At 46.3% G+C, this 16,366-nt stretch overlaps 1 protein-coding gene across 1 annotated transcript in view; it reads right to left on the bottom strand.

Annotated features, from left to right (window-relative positions):
- The window catches only part of CSMD1 (CUB and Sushi multiple domains 1), a 1,869,137-nt gene that overhangs the window by 237,920 nt on the left and 1,614,851 nt on the right, over positions 1–16,366 (bottom strand). The window contains exons 27-30 of the mRNA XM_049095299.1: positions 14,977–15,168; positions 9,981–10,119; positions 6,335–6,522; positions 546–740 (exon numbers count right to left, since the gene is read on the bottom strand). Coding sequence (XP_048951256.1) covers positions 546–740; positions 6,335–6,522; positions 9,981–10,119; positions 14,977–15,168 — 714 coding nt within the window. The remainder of the gene's footprint in view (positions 1–545; positions 741–6,334; positions 6,523–9,980; positions 10,120–14,976; positions 15,169–16,366) is intronic.

Here is a 16,366-nt window from a genome sequence, read left to right as displayed (position 1 = left end):
GGGCCAGCACCCGACAACCTGGGCTGCCTCCACGTCCCTGTGCTGCCCTGGCTGCAGGGCGGCTCCGTGCCTGTTACTACGCGGCCTTAAGAACGTAATGCCCATCCACAGAGTGACGACAATTGGTACTTGGGGGGGGAATGACACATAAATGTATAGAGAGTGAGAGACAGAGACAGAGCGGGAGAGGCCCAGGGAGACCCAGGGAGACCCAGGGAGACCCAGGGACATGACAGAGTCGGAGGCAGAAGGGTTGCAGCTAGACACCGGCGGCGAGCAGCTCTTAGGGACGCTGGGCCTAGACTCCCCAACCCAGAGGTCAGGGGTGCTGGACAAGCCAGCGGAGATGGGGATCGGCCTTCTTCCAGAGGCGCACACAGGGGCCCCTACACGGGCATGTCAGGTGGTCGAGCATGGGGAGGACCTGGTCCATGCAACAGGCCAGGATGGGGAGGACCCTCACCCCCAGGGCAGACGGAGCGGTGACGGGTGGCGGCGTTGGGAGACGAGCCGCGCCCTCACCCAGGGGGGCCCCGACCCCGTACCGTTGCAGGAGGGCAGCGCGCGGCTCCAGGCGGGCTTCCCGTCCGCTCCGATCACGCACGTGATGGACGAGGGGTCGACGATCTTGTAGCCGGAGTCACACTGGTAGGTGACGGTGGAGCCAAGCTTGAAGTCGACGCCAATCCTTGTCCCGTTCATTATGTTCCCGGGGTCGAAGCAGGCTTCCCGCGGCTTCTCTGTGGAAGAACAGAGGCCAGCTCCGTGAGGCCAGGAGGCCATCCCTCCGTCGGGCTGCTTACCCTTCTGTGTAGGGCCTCGGACGGCGCTGGGGGATGAGAAAGGCTCCACGAGTATCCCCAGGCCGACCCATGACCAAGTGACTAGTTCATCATCAAGTGGGCATTAATAGTGGTACGTCCTGAAAATGATGGCCACGTCAACAGCGGCCAGCCAGTAATTAAATATCATACAAGAAGAGGAAAAACTCCTGTTTAATAAAATCATTTATTTTTTTTAACCACGTTACTCAAGAATTGCTTTGAATTACTTTCATCGAAGTTAAAAAGAAATACAGACTTATTTTCTAATGCATCCCCCGCAACACACACACACACACACTCTGGATTACAGCACTCAGCCAAGGACACCGACTCTGGAAAAGTCGAGGTCATTTTCGACCCGTGTGCTCAGGTCACATTCACGTGAAACCACAGCACGCGTGGGGCAGCGGGGAGAGAAGTCGGCCTCTCGGGAAGGCCGGCTGGGTCCCTGGGTGCTAAGCGCACTGTCGGACCCCGGTGGCCGTGGGCAGGGGGAGGCCAAGCAAGGGAAGGGGCGGGTTCCTGGGCTCCCACTGCGCTTCCGAGGCCAGTGCACGCTCCTGGGGAGGCACCGACGGGCCCACGCCCAGCATCTGCCCACCCCGCCTGCAGGAGCTGTGACCCCAGGGCCCTTCCACCGCGGCCGCCGGGCCGGGCGCTGCGGGCTGTACCTCTGCTCCTCATTCGGCGAGGATGGTCGCCGGCCTCCTTAAGTCTTGGGAGTCTGAAGCTCAAGAGAAGTTCAAAAACATTCACTGAAAACTTGTCTTTTCCCAAATATATATACAAAACGGTCTTGTTTTGTTTTTTGTTTTTTTGTGTTTTTTTTTTTTTGTCCCCTCTGAGACTTGTAGGTATATGGTTGATTCCAGTCAACTTTCGGTAACCTTAGTATTTTAAATGTCTTTATATTCAATAGATCTCCTAAAATACCCCTGTACGTTTTCCTACATATTCCAGCAAATGTATCATTACATCGCCCAGCGTTTCGTCATCTGAACTGCTTCCTGCTTATGAAGTCAACAGCCTTGACGCCATCACCTAAGATCCCGGTGATGCCGGAAGGCTCTAGAAATGAACTTTTGTAGATCTTCACGTGATCGATAGAGAAGTTACCTGAGATCGTCATCTTCAATTTTTAGCTGAAAGTCATAAAACTACAGTTTGACTTCTGAGAGAGAGAGAGAGAGAGAGGGAGAGAGAATGGGGTCGTTCACATCAGTTCATGCGCAAGGACAGCGTGAGTGGATAAAATGAGCCTGTTTTTGCTCTTTCCTCTTGGCTCAACGCTCCTTCCCACTGCAGAAAGTTTATACCTGTCAGGTCCTTCATTCATTTGTACAAAATCCAGGGCTGACCACCCATATACAGGATCTCTGAAAATTATAAGCGGTAGACTGAATTTTTTTTTGGCTGGGATTAATGCTGATCCCTATTTAAATGGTTTTTCTTACTGATTGTCTATGTGGTGCTCATTACTGATTCTACAAACTCATCTTTGGAGGAAGGGCATCCTGAGAGATTGTGCAGATATGCATGAAAGGTGAATGATGAAATGAGCTTTTTTAAAATTTTTTTTGAAATGAGCTTTGAAAACTGTGCACTGTACAATCTCTCAGGAATGGATGTACATAGAGGGAGGGAAGAAAAGCACAAAGGTTGGGAAGTTTTGCAGGAAGAAAAAGGAGGCCTGTTAACTATATTTATTCCACATTTTCTATTATATTTATAATGACCTACGTGTCAACATCAGCCAAACAGAGCTCTCTTTGGCCATTGTTGACTTAATCTTGATGTGGATAAAAGAGAGGGTTGGTCGGGACCCCTGGGTGGCGCAGCGGTTTGGCGCCTGCCTTTGGCCCAGGGCGCGATCCTGGAGACCCAGGATCGAATCCCATGTCGGGCTCCCGGTGCATGGAGCCTGCTTCTCCCTCTGCCTGTTTCTCTGCCTCTGCCTCTCTCTCTCTCTCTCTCTCTCTCTCTCTCTGTGACTATCATAAATAAATAAAAATTAAAAAAAAAAAAGAGAGGGTTGGTCAGGAAGGTTTTCTGGAGGACATGATGCCCCTGGGGTCCTGGAAATCAAGCCCCAAGTCAGGCTCTCTGCTCAGCAAGGAGCCTGCTCCTCCTTCTCCCTCTGCCTTTCCCTCCTGCTTGTGCTCTCTCACTCACTCTCAAATAAATAAATTAAATCTTAAAAAAAAACAAACAAACAGAAGCTAAAAATAACTTCAATGCCCTCAAAAGGAAAATACATAAATAAATTAGGATATAAACCATACAAGAAAAAAAAATTCTCGATTCTTAAGACTCTCCTATGCTAATTTAATTACATACCTTGGCTAAAATGCAATATATACTAAAATATTATATATATTATTTTATTAGATACTATAATATATATTATTATATCATACATCAGAATATATCACTATATATTGCATATTATCATAATATATAGTATATTATCACATTATAATATATTATCATATATATTATATTATTACATTACACATTACATATTATGTTTTTATAAATACTGCATTTTAACCAAAGTATGTAAATGAAAGCAGATGTCTATATAAATAAATGTATATTATATGAGTGTATAATTCATGTTAACATTTAAACGATAGTACATATTATTTTGTGTAAAATGATATAAAACTCTTTGCGTGCTGCTCTACTGCTGGCACCGGAGCCCATCCCTGAGAATTCTGTATTGTTGGAACCACTACTCGCATCATTTTGTTGAAAGCGGGTTTGGATATTTTGAAGGGTAGGTGATGTTCTGTTAATTCCCTGTAGCTGCGTAAATCCCATATAGGGCCTAGAACATTTATTATAGGCAGGGAAGGAAGGACTGCAGAATACCGCAGGCACTGAGGGGTCGCCCCCCTCGCGGTTTCCCGCTGTGAGCACAGCGCCCTGAGCGTCTGGAAGACTCGAGCCCTGGTCCAGGCCTTACTGTTCTCTTCATACACAGCAGCCGCGTCCCCAGGCCCCCAGGAACGGCTGCAACCGCAGATAGCACCACACCCTACAAATACTTCGTTTTGTCCTATATGCACACCCATGGCAGTTTGATGTATGAATGAGGCAGGATAAGAGATTAGCAGCGATAACTAATCATCAGATAGGCCAGTTATAGCAATACACTGTAGTAGAATTTCCGTGACTGTGGGCTCCCTCCCTCGAATGTCTCCTCGCCCTGTTCTCACCCCTCCTCTTGGGACGATGGGAGACGTGGCAGGTAAGGCGAGCGGCCTAGACGTGGTGACGCAGCTCAGGCTGCAGGTGACCGCCCAGGGGCGGGGCATCTGCTCCAGGACAGGGAGTCGGCCGGGGCACCCGGACCGGGACGCGGGAAGCACCCAGAGCCAGGGACCGCCATCCAGGCCCATTGCCTTCCCAGCCTCTTCAATCACGTTTTGCACCGACCTCTTTCAGTCTGCTTTACCGTTTGCTTCCACGCCCCTGACACGACTGTCCGCTCGGTGTCACCCCCCTAGGCGCCCGACGGCTGGGCTTTTCTTCGTTTCTCCAGATGCACGGCGTCCTAACCCCTGCTGCCATTCACCCAGCTGTCGGCTCCGGGGGTGTCGCCACAAATCACAGAGCCCGTTTCTGCTTACGTTTTGTCACCGTTTCTAACGCAATGACTTCATGCCGTGCGGGGTTTTGCCCTAGTCCCCGTCCCTTCTCCCACAGGGGCCCGTCTGCGTGTCCCTGCCCAGGGGCCAGAGGCGGCAGCTCAGGGAGACAGCTGGAACGCTCCTGCACAGGACGCCGAGAGCTTGGCTGCTTCTCGGCCCCTCCGGGTGCACCTGCCAGGGCGGGCCTAGCGGCTGCCACCCCCCCCCCCATGTCTACGGCTGGGTTCGTTGGCTCACAGCCTCTCCTGGAGAGCTCCGCAAGCATGAGGCGCTACAGCCCCCACACGGATGGCATCCTCACCCCCAGGACCCCACGCAAAACATGCAGGTCGCTCTTGCGATCCTCGTTCAGCCCCGCATTCATCATTCACCCTAGAATGCCCGGGAGAGTACACGGTGTCCAAGGAGGCAGTGACACGCGTACATCTCCGTACTTAGAGGAAGGGCGCTGCTTCTGAAGATGCACCGGGGAATGGGCATCGTCGTGGCGAGGTGCACTGCCCTGAGTTCTCGTCACTACAGAAACCACCTGATGATACCGGAAACGCTTGAAAGTTCTGCTTTCCCTCATTCATAAGCATTAACAGATCCCATCTCCAAAGCACAAGAACTCCTGTAATTGCCGAATTGATTAATAATTTTTTTTCCTATTGTACATTTCAAAAAGGATCAGTGAGTTTGTAGGTTTTGGCATTTAGAGGGAAATATACGAATTTCCTACTTAAAACCACGTAAAGAGATACAAGTCCAGGGAAGAGTTAACAGGGATGAAGCATGTTTTATATTTTCTTTGACAATATAATAACTAGTTATAGGTAACTCAAAAGTTTAAAAAATACATATTTTCATCATTTTTAATAAAGCACTCGCTACTGTGAATTGATATTTCATTAAGTCCTTTTCTCTAATTCTTAGTAATATGTCTTGCATTTTCTTTGTCCACATGAAAAGTGGATTTGAAAAGCACGTAAGTATTTTCATTGACCCACAGTAAATGATTAGTAGGATGGTTTTTGATTGTGAGTTTGTTTCTGTCTGTTTTTTTTTTTTTCCTGGCTATTTGGTGACCGGGGATGGTGGACACCCCCATGTGGTGACCACACAAGGAATCTCCACCTAGACTAGAGCTTCTCATGGGACCAATGCCCATGGGTGGTGGACTGGGGGGAAGGCCACAAATATTACACATTGAAAAACATGGAGATAAAACCATGTTATTTTGATGTACTTAGTCATTCTGATGAAATAAATTGAAAGATATTAACACAATTCTTAGTAGTAATTCCTAAATGCCATCAAATCCCTCATTACAGAAATCATAATTTCTTTTTACATGGTCGTAAGTTTGGGGGAAAAGAAATTATTCATTGTTTTTCTTTCTTTCTTTCTTTCTTTCTTTCTTGGGATTTAGGCGAGTGGTCTTATGCGTTTATTCTTCTTATGTCGTTCTTGACTTCGGATTCGATCTTTTTATGGTGAGTCGCCCTCCCTCCTTTCCCTTCCTTTCCCTTACTTTCCCTGCCTTCTTCTTTCCTTCCTTCCCTTCTTCCTTCCTTTCCTTCCCTTCCCTTCTTCCCTTCCCTTCCCTTCCCTTCCCTTCCCTTCCCTTCCCTTCCCTTCCCTTCCCTTCTCTTTTCTTTTCTTTTTTTCTTTTCTTCCAGCTCAGCTAAGGTAGAAATACATCTCTGGGTATTCTTCTCCCCTGGAAAGATGGAACTGTCTTTTCCCAGACAGATGACACAGATGGGAGCATTTTATGTGTTAAACAGACATGCAATGTGCCAGAAATCAATGCTTGCAATGAATACAATCTTGCTACGAATCTTGGCACACAGATTGAGGTGATCGCAGTACCTTTAAATTCAATGGCGAACCCCGACAAGCCCACAGAAGCGTCGCTCCGAAATGCCAGGAAAAGACTATTTCCACTGCTCTCTATTCTCTCTGGGGCTTGCGAGCCCTGAAAACTTCCAAGGAGAGGCCTGTTGGAATCTTCTCCTTCATAGATGTGCAGGAAATCGTAGCTGGGCTCCATGTTGAAGCTAAAGGAAAGAGCGTTCATCAGGTTAGGCCCCAGTACGAACCTGTTATCGTCCAGACTACAAAGTTGCTGAGGGCACACGGGGAGCTCTTTGCTTCCGTGTAACACTCGCGACAAATGAGAACGACCCCCCCAAATTTAATGTAACGATAGTTTACATGTCAAAATAGCGATGCATATAACAACCGTCAATGATAAATACCGTTAGTATTTTGCAGAATGACCACGGTATTCAAAACAGTATGGTTTTGAAGATATGTATGAGAAGGTGAATCCTAATAACGTGGACACGGTATCCCTTCCCAGCACCCACGGAACGGCTGATGAAGTGCACTTTGAAAGAAATGGGCTCAAAAGGGAAGAATTCCCGCTGATATTTGGTTTTTATGTGAATATTTTTAGTTCGAAAAATATGTATCCTTGGTATTATTCAAGTTTTTAAAATTCTTTCTCTGAGTTTATTTTTAGTTTTAAAAACGCTTCTACTTGCTTGGGTAAATCAGCTAACGTTAGTCATCCGTGTGACGGCGGAGAGCGTGATAGGCAACTGTTCCATTTCACGTTTCTCCGTCACTGACTCTTCCCAATTTTCGCTTTCCCATCCCCCTCCTTCTGTCCCCACTCCTCCCTATGCCTCTCTTTCTTCTCTAGTATTAACTGCCCTGGTCATCCCCAAAGATCTCAAGTCGGATTTGGCTTCCAGGATCTCTGCCATTTTGATGAGACTGATGACGGTCTGGGAGCTCCAAAGTGTACAGACCCTCAACAAGAGACTAAACGTGTGGATGGGTGAGATCTCGATGAGATCAGAATCAACCAACAAATCAGATAGAAGTATTCAAGTAAAGGATCCCGACTGGCCTCCACTTCTCCATCTCAGATTCGGAGCCCTGTGTCCTTAGGAGGACTCATTCTGAGGAGCTTCTACTCTCTCCTCTGAGTTGGTTGTGTATTTGGATGACAGGGATGGAGAGTTAGGAGTCTTAATATTTACCAACGTGTGCTTTGTGTACACGGCTCCAGTTTTTCTGGAGATTCATGTGATGACACATGCATAAAAGCTCTCTCCAGAAATTGCCCATGACACTCCGAAGGGAGCGACAAGGGTGGGTACCACTGAGGATCCAGCATTAAGAGTGCACCCAGCCCTGCATCGGGCCGTCCCACATTACGTCAGGGCTACACTGTGTCCTGGGGGTGGTCCCTGGACATATTTATTACAGGAAGTTGTAAGAGGTAACCTAGTCTGTTTGACAGATTCCTTGAAATCAGAAATGAAGACGGAGTAGATAGTCAGGAGCAAGTAGAAGGCACCAACAGGAATTTTATCAACCAAGTACAATTTAATTAGAATAATAATTGTTTTTTGGAATACAAGAATGTTCTTAGAACCTGGTCACGCTGCACCCCCAATAATTGGCATAGGTTATTATTGTGATAGATTATTTTGGGACACAGGAAATACATGAGGCACAGAAGGAAAACACTGGTTGTTCTTTCTCTCTCTCTCTGGAAATACTGTAATCCATGCATAAGAGTCTGGAGTGAAATTTGTAAGACTATGATTCCATTGGTAAAATCCAGTCTTAATTCTACCTACACTACTTGTAAGGCCCATGAGCCCCAGTAGGAGGCCAGAGTCTGGCCCAGTTTTTAAACCAATTTTAATATGAGTCCCAGGGCGCAAGTAGCCCAGGCCCTTCAGTCTACGGGGGCCTGTGGGAAGTCATCCCTCCCTAAACATCCCAACCACCTGGAGGAGCTTGGGAGCTAATGATCCAGGTCATGTAATGCTTGGTCTTTGTGTTAGTAAGACCAGTGCCCATCGGCCCCCGGCCCCCCGAGAAGCACACGTGCTCTTTAAACCATGCATCACACATTTAAGCACGTGGCAATGCCCGCTCCCCCCTTTGCTTGGGTTGTTGAGATCCTCGGCCCCTCTCAGCACTTCTGGTTCCCCCTCCGTCTGCTCAGGAGACCTGGTTGTAAGGTCTCAGGGTCATTCCCACCTGAGCACACATGTTATCCGCGTCTTACAAGTCACGTGTATATGATTTTTCTGTGAAACTGGGTCAGCTAATGACTTAAGAATCCAAAAGGTGGAAGAAATCCTGGAGATTTTCTACATCAATTTTATTCCAGAAAAGTGTGTAAAGTAAGTAGGGAAAAAAAAAAAAAACTTATCGTGTAAAACTGCCTCCTGTCTTATCGCACAGATTGCACTTTGGGAGCCTTGATAATGAGTCACCCTGACACATTGGAAGACAGGAAACTCCTACTTATGAGGCTCTGTGTTCTCGAAAAAAGGCTTTTAATTGTTAATTCACTTTTAATGCCCTGGTACCAGTGATGTCTCCTGGCTTGGAGGAAGGCACTGGTTGAGTTAGCATTCACAGAACCCACAACGATATCCACAAATATAGCAGCAAATGTTCAGTGGTTTTGTGTAATAGCTGAGCGGCATAATAAGGATTCATCATTGGGTAAATTTATAGCAGCTTGAGTAAATTCAAGACATGATGGCTTATCAGACTACTTAACATTTAGAATCACGGGCGTTTAAAATTACACTGATTCAGATCCCATCAGGAGGAGAAAGTGCAAGAAGATAATCACAACCAGGCCTGGAATGGTGACGTAACCATCAGAAAAAGAGATGTCCTCAAGCGACAAATAAATATAATTGGGCCACTTCACCCTGGAGAGGGAAGAGGTCGATAGGACAGCCTATAGAACCACTTATCTTTTAAAATATCCCTTCGCTTAGTTCAAAAATCAAAATTCAAAGGTCTTGGGAGATCTTGGAATTTGGAAAAAAAATTCAATTGTCATAAACAAGATACCAGTAATACGATAGCCCCATAGAATTTATAAGATGATCACAGTGCTTGAAACTTCATCATCTCCCATAGCAGGAGTAAGTTAGCAACAGTTTTTAAAAGAGGAATGTCTATTAATTCAGATTTCACAGCAACCAAATTTGGGGGAACTTCCATTTCCAAAAAGTCTATCAAGTCACGATACCTCAATGATAATAGCAGGGCTACATCTGGGAACGTCAGACAAGACGTGTGATGGGAATGGCTTAGCTACACTCACGTGGAGGGATAGGGGACGCTGATGAGGAATTACAGTAAGTACATCGCTATTGCGTTTTTATTACTTTTCTTGAATATTCTGTACATTAAACCTTCTCATGTGGAACATATCGCATGCAGGGTAGTATTTAAGGGTAGTTCTTGCTATGTCACGTGTCCTAATGCAAGGAGAGGGCTCGGCAGCAAAATAATAGATCTCCACTTATGTCATTTTGCGGCCTGATGTAGGACGTGATGGGACAAGATCTGGGGCTTCCTTCAAGGTGAGACTGGGCTCGCCGTGAGGGGTCACGTGAAGCAATTCTTGGGCGCGACACTTCAATAAAATTCAACTACACAGACATTCTGCAAGACACGGTACCTTTTGAATATCAGGGCAATGACGAAGTCCGGATTCACTTTTATCCTCCAGTCGCATTCTTTCCCGGGAGGATAGGGCTGTGGGTAGTTAGGGGACAGAATCACCCCCGCCGGGCCCGTCAGGTTCCCTCCACACGCGGCTGTCACGGAAGAGGAACAACGCTGGTCAACGTGGAATGAGACATCGCAGAGTGCATCAGCGACACTCACTACGTGTGCGGTCACGAAACAACTGAACTGTCCAGGTGAACACCTGGGACCCGGGAAGTCTGTACATTTTTCGTGGACTCGTTCATGAGTTTTATATCATGTCCCACCCTGCTTTCAGGGGGGATTTTTAACTCCTGACAAATAAACTTTGCTATAATTTTAAGCTTTGCCCCCTTAAAGTGGACAGATTACTGTACTCTCCATACTCCCGGGATGCACACAACACACAGAAAAACACTTGGGAGAGGGAAACAATCCCCATGGACGTCATTCTATGGTCCTGCTAATTCTTCTGTCCTTTCTCGTGGTTTACAAAGTCATCGCTGACGTAGTCTAGGAGGCATGTTTCCGGTTCACTTGTGTCTCACTATCGCCTGGCACAGTTTTTAATCAACTATTCAGGAAATATTGGTTGAGTAAATGAATGCACGTTATTCCACATTATCTCTCACCATCCTCTGATATATACGGAGCTGGCTTGCGACACAATTAAAAAATGACAGAACTAACAAAGTTTGAGTGACACCTGGGCACCTGGGAATATGGAACTAGTAAGGGATTGAGCTAGGACGTCAATCCTAAAAACATGATGCGATCACAATGCTCAGTATGCTACTAGCAGGAGAAGCACTTTAGATGATGCTTATAAATCTTTTTTTTAACCTATCCCTTTTTAATTACTTGGATATATTCTATTAGGAAGATGATAATCATGAAGTTCAATGGCATTAACAGGTCAGCCAGTTTTCATTCTTAAACCTCAAAATGTTTAGGATGGTTTCACGTATTACATAGGATTTCTGTCAAATCTTCCGTTAGGTGAAAGGTGTGAAAACACTGCAAAATTCACAAGTGTATACATTTCCGATGCATGCAGGAGTGTGCTGGGTTAATGCTTCTTCCTATCAAATGCTGTGGTTTGTCACCACGTTGTTTTAAGAAGTCGGCCCAGTTAAATTACAATGTTCCATCAACACTAGATATCTTATTTCACACACTGACCATATGTGCATTTAAGGGGGAAAAAGTAAGTAGAAAAAGAAATATCCTAATTGGCAATCTTTTTTACACGCACACACGCACACACACACACATATGCAAATGACTTTTATGGGAAATCGTATGAAGGTATGTGTGTTCCAATTGTCTATAATGGCCGTGTGTTTAAATATTTGTTGAACTATGTTTTCCATAAAAAGAAATATAGCAGATTCTAATAGTTTCTGCTAAAAATTCAGTCTCATTAATGGCAAACTCTAAATAGTGGCATAGCAAATATTTATGACAAATTCAGATATACACTCGAGTAATACGAAATCATTTTCCCCAAAATGATAAAACCCTCATTTCCTCCAGCAAACAGTTTGATTTTAATAAACTCTGCTGAGACCACTGTCTAATCGGCTCTCCCAGGACGCTGCCTCTCGGGAGTCAAGGGGATGCTGACGGCAGAGAGCGGGCAGGTGGCGGGCGCTGAGCTGGGGCACGCAGGTACCGGAGGGTCCGAGGAGCTTCCACACCATGCAGGGTTTGCAAGATGAAGACGGACAGATTCAGGCCACTGGCTACCAGGGTGCTGCCAGCAGCATGAATGTGGGGAGGACACAAGGTACTGATTTAGGTGAAACAAAGGGGGCATTCCTGCCCTTCCTGACAGATCTGAGGAGGCATTTCTGAGTGAGGTTATCTGAAAGCTTCCAGTGGAATTTGGAGGCACTGCCTTGCGGTGCTTGTTCTCCCTTTGGGTCAGGCATTCCTCATCTCAGCTCCGTTAGGTTTTAATCCGAAAGCTTGCAAAATATTTTGGATAGCATTAGGATTCAGTACAAAATGTGACTCAGCCGCTCCAGGAAATTCTCCGGAGGGATTGGACACAGGAGAAGAAAACCACAGATTCCCATCAATCTGCATTGCCTTACTCGAAATCCGTAGGATCCTCTCCTTTATATGTGATATAGGGTCTAGGGTCACACCTGAATCCATCACGGTGTGAAGCAGGACGTGTTAATGAGACACATCCGCACTTCTGCATCAAAACATTTCAGTGCTCACACCATTAAACAACATAACTGGTCTCGAAATAGCCACCCTGGAGATCAGGGCAAGGTGTGGACACGGAATACATTTTTGTGACCTTAGGCTAAATTCTTACTTTTCAGAACTCTTTACTACTTGGAGGAAAGGGATCACAAGCTATATAAGAAAACGGGGATTACGGAGACTTTCGGGGGATCGGTCACTCAGCACCAGAAAGTGGTGAGTGTCCTCTGGTCTGGGGGCGAGTCCTTTGGACTTAGCTGAAAACACCAGAAAGAGGGGCCTCCACTGTTGGGCTCTTTTGGATGAAGAAAGGGAGCCATCCAAACAATCCTGAAGAAAAACCAGCAGCGGATGACGAGGTTATGGAAATATGAATAATATACCGATAGGTGAGAGGCTAAGAGAGTTTAGAAAAGAGAAAAAGGACCAGAAACAGGAGGGAAAACACTAATAATAATAAATGAGGGAAAAGAAATTAGTAGGCCCATCGGGAAAGAACAAATTCAAAAGGTCAAAAGTAATACAAAAAAAAAATTCAACCTATTGATTTAAAATGCCTGTTAAAACATCAAAGAATCATCACTTCCTGCTCATGTCAAATTACGAGATTAAGAAATATGTACAGTGTTTTTATTTCCCTTCCTTTGGGGAAAATAAACACTCCCTCGTGGCTCTGTTGGTAATGCAGATGGCAGTCTTTCTGGAAGAGTTCTGAAAAATGTTTCCAAAGCTGTGGAAATGCTTAAGTTCATGGAAATGCATCATTTATAAGTAATCGTGGATGCATTTTAGGACAGGAGGGCTCCCGTCGGCGACCTCTACAGCACAGGGGCAGCGGAAGCAACCCGAGCGCACGGTGCGAAGGGCTCAGTGTGCGCCCGCTGGCAGGTCCACGTGGGGGCTGTGCAGCCGTTAAAACCGGCAGAGAATACGTAATAGCGCAAAAGATACTCGCTCTGTAAGTCAAAGTGCGATTTACAAAACAAGCAGGATGCTGTCGTTGAAAACATTTTAAAAATAGATTAGACATACATAAAATAATTATGAAGCTTACTAATGCACGTTTATGTTAATAGTATTTGCCCCCAGGTAGAAAGATGACAGCTTATTGTCCTCTTTTTTTTTCTTGTAAACTGAACATGTTTTATTTTTTAATAAGGAAAAAGCTTAAAAAATAAAATTAAAAATTGTCTTAAGTCTGCAGAACCGAAGGTGCCTGGGTGCTAAGACATGATCATCCGATGGGTGAGTTTCTTACAGAGGACATAAGCCTCATTTCTGGGGGAAAAGAAATGTTTAGAATGTAATGAAAAGATAACATTAATTCATTCCTAAATATGCATTTTCTAATTTTCTGTTGCCTAATATCTACGTGTGTAGGCCTGTCCCTGGGGCAGGTGCTCAAGGCAGAGGAAACGCTGAGAACTAGATTATTCACCTGATAAAATATCTAGTGATTGGCCAAAACGATATAACTAAGACCTACACTAACGAAAGATGATAGAGATTCCTCGGGAAGGTGGTAGAATTTTACAAGGATCTAGATTAGTATCGACTGAGAAACAACCTTTAAGAGTGTACCGGAGAGCTGCATTATCGAGCCCGTGCAGAATGAGGGAGGGGAGCGTCTGCCCCGATTTAAAAACAGGGCAGTGGTTGAAATGGTTGCTGCATTTAGAGGCGATTAGTCCACCTCAAAAAAGAAACACGCGCAGGTCCTGCAAGTCCCCAGGAGCCCGGGCTTGCACCGCAAGGCAGGCGGCACCCGGCGGTCGGTGCAGAGCGGGGCGCGGGCAGCGTGGGCAGGAGCCGCGAGCTCCCGGGGCCCCCGGGGCCCTCCCTGCGCCGGGTGGGACGATGCGCAGCCTCCTCTATCACACAGTCCCCTCGAGGTCGCCCTCTGCAAGATGCCCCTTCTCACTAGGTGCGTGTCATTTCACGGTCACTTCCTCTCCTCCCCGATTAATGAAATTTTACATTTTTCAAACAGATTGCAAAGAAGTACAGGTTAAACCACGACAGTTCATTAAAATAATAAAGTTTCTCTCACACGTAAGATGAGATAGGTATTTACGGGGAAATAGTTAACTGGATGAAGGGACAGTTTACATTTAAATACGATTTTATATAAACACGTGTATTGCCCTAAAGCCACGCTCTGGACAGACTCTCTTGGATAGTTATTCAAACTGAAGTCTGCAAAACCAACTGATGCCCTTTCAATAAGGTCAAACTCTCCAATTCTAGTGAATTTCAGAAGCATGCTTCTCCTTTTATCTTCATTTTGACGAAAGCAATATAATTTCTGGTTTTCAGGATCCTATTAAAATGTACCGATATCATAGACGTGCCATCTAAAAAAAGAAAATACTTTTTATTGAGTAGGTTTCGCTGAAGGGCATGTTTCTATATTAAACATGAGAACAGCGATGGCAGGGTTATGAATTTCCCCCCGCCCAGGATTTTAAAGTACAGTAATTTGATTGACCCATATTTTTACAAGATTTGTTAAGGGTAGGAAATGTTAGATAAATGTCAATTACTGTACAATAAGTAAACCACTTTCTTTACTTCGCCTAATAAAATAAGGCTTAAAAGGTTTACAATAAAATTTCCATATAGTCTCTGAACTGGAGGGCGCGTGAGAAACTCTGGAGAAATACTTCTGGAGAAGTAACCCGTTTATGGAGCAATTTGAACGGTCACATGCATTCACTTGGAAATACAAAACTTCAGCTGCCCGATACCTATGCACGTAGGAGGGTCCGGTTGCCAGAAGAATCGGTTATTCAGCTGCACACACGTGATCTTAGCTTGTCCTTGGAGCTGGTACCCAGGGTCACACTGGAAGGTGACGGTGTCGCCCGGCTCTCGGCTGTCCCCGTAGCGGGTGCCGTTCTGAGGCATCCCGGGGTCATTGCAGGTGGATGCGATCGATGCTGCAAAGCAAAGACAGTACCTGGTAAATGACGGGGTTGGGGGGTCCCTGCGCTTACGTACGGGTAAGGGCTCCCGGGGGCCTAAGGCCTCTTGCCCATGAACGAATGCTCAGAGCTCTGGTCCCCAGGGCTACAGTCAATAACGAGCATCTTGACTCCGCTTCCTTCGAGCAAATGCAAGCGGCACTTGCTGAAAACGCAACCAGTGACGGGCCACGTGGAGGACCTGCACCGCGCGACCCCGAATGCCCACCTGCGCGCATATCCCCCTCCGGTTTTCATGTTAACGACACTTACAATGCTCCAGTCAAGTACGCCACTCCCAGAGGACCGAGAGCACAACGGAGTTGGGTACATGTCTTCAGGGGCTGTGCCTTCCAGGGGACAACCAGCTACGGCGACCAAACTGACGCTGGGATGGGAACCTGGCTAGAGAAGGCGCAGTTTGAGCCAGGGTATCGCTAGGCTCACGGGGCGCGCTCTTCTTGGCAGAATCATTAATAACCCCATTTCACTCTCAAGGAACTTCCAATGAGGACAATGAATTATATGGTTATCCTAGTGTGGTGCTTCTGTACGATTTTATCTGTTTACTCATGAGAGACACAGAGACAGAGAGGCCGAGACACAGGCAGAGGGAGAAGGAGGCTCCCTGCAGGGACCCCGACGCGGGACTCGATCCCACGTTCCCAGGATCACACCCTGGGCCGAAGGCGACGCTAAACCCCTGTGCCACCCAGGATCCCTGAGTATCTTCCTTTCATCGTCTGCTGCTCTTTGTCGGCATCAAATTGACGATCTTAACCTGACAGTGAGTTTTAAGCTTCCCTTCATGCAGCTTTTCGACTAGTCATCGCTTGTTCTCAGATCCCAGTGGCTGTTCCTCTCATGCAGTTCGCTCTCACCCGTAGTTTTACTCTTTTATTTTTATCTATTTGTTTTCACATAGTGATCTGACAACTCCATGCGCTGTAGCGTGCCCGCCACACGCGTGCCTACCATCTGTCAGCAGGCGACACTGTTCCCAATCCACCCCGTGCCGATCCCCATGACTTACGCACTCCCTAACTGGGAGACTCTACATCCCGCTCCCCTTCACCCTCTTTGCCCGAGTCCTCCCATCCCCTGCCTTCTGGAAACTACCAATTTCTTCTCTGATTTCTTCTCTGTTTTGGTTCTCTGATCGTTGTGTTTATGT

The sequence above is a fragment of the Canis lupus genome, chromosome 16 (genome assembly GCF_003254725.2).
Source record: "Canis lupus dingo isolate Sandy chromosome 16, ASM325472v2, whole genome shotgun sequence".
NCBI classification, from domain to species: Eukaryota; Metazoa; Chordata; class Mammalia; order Carnivora; family Canidae; genus Canis; species Canis lupus.
This window is presented reverse-complemented; position numbering and strand designations above follow the sequence as displayed.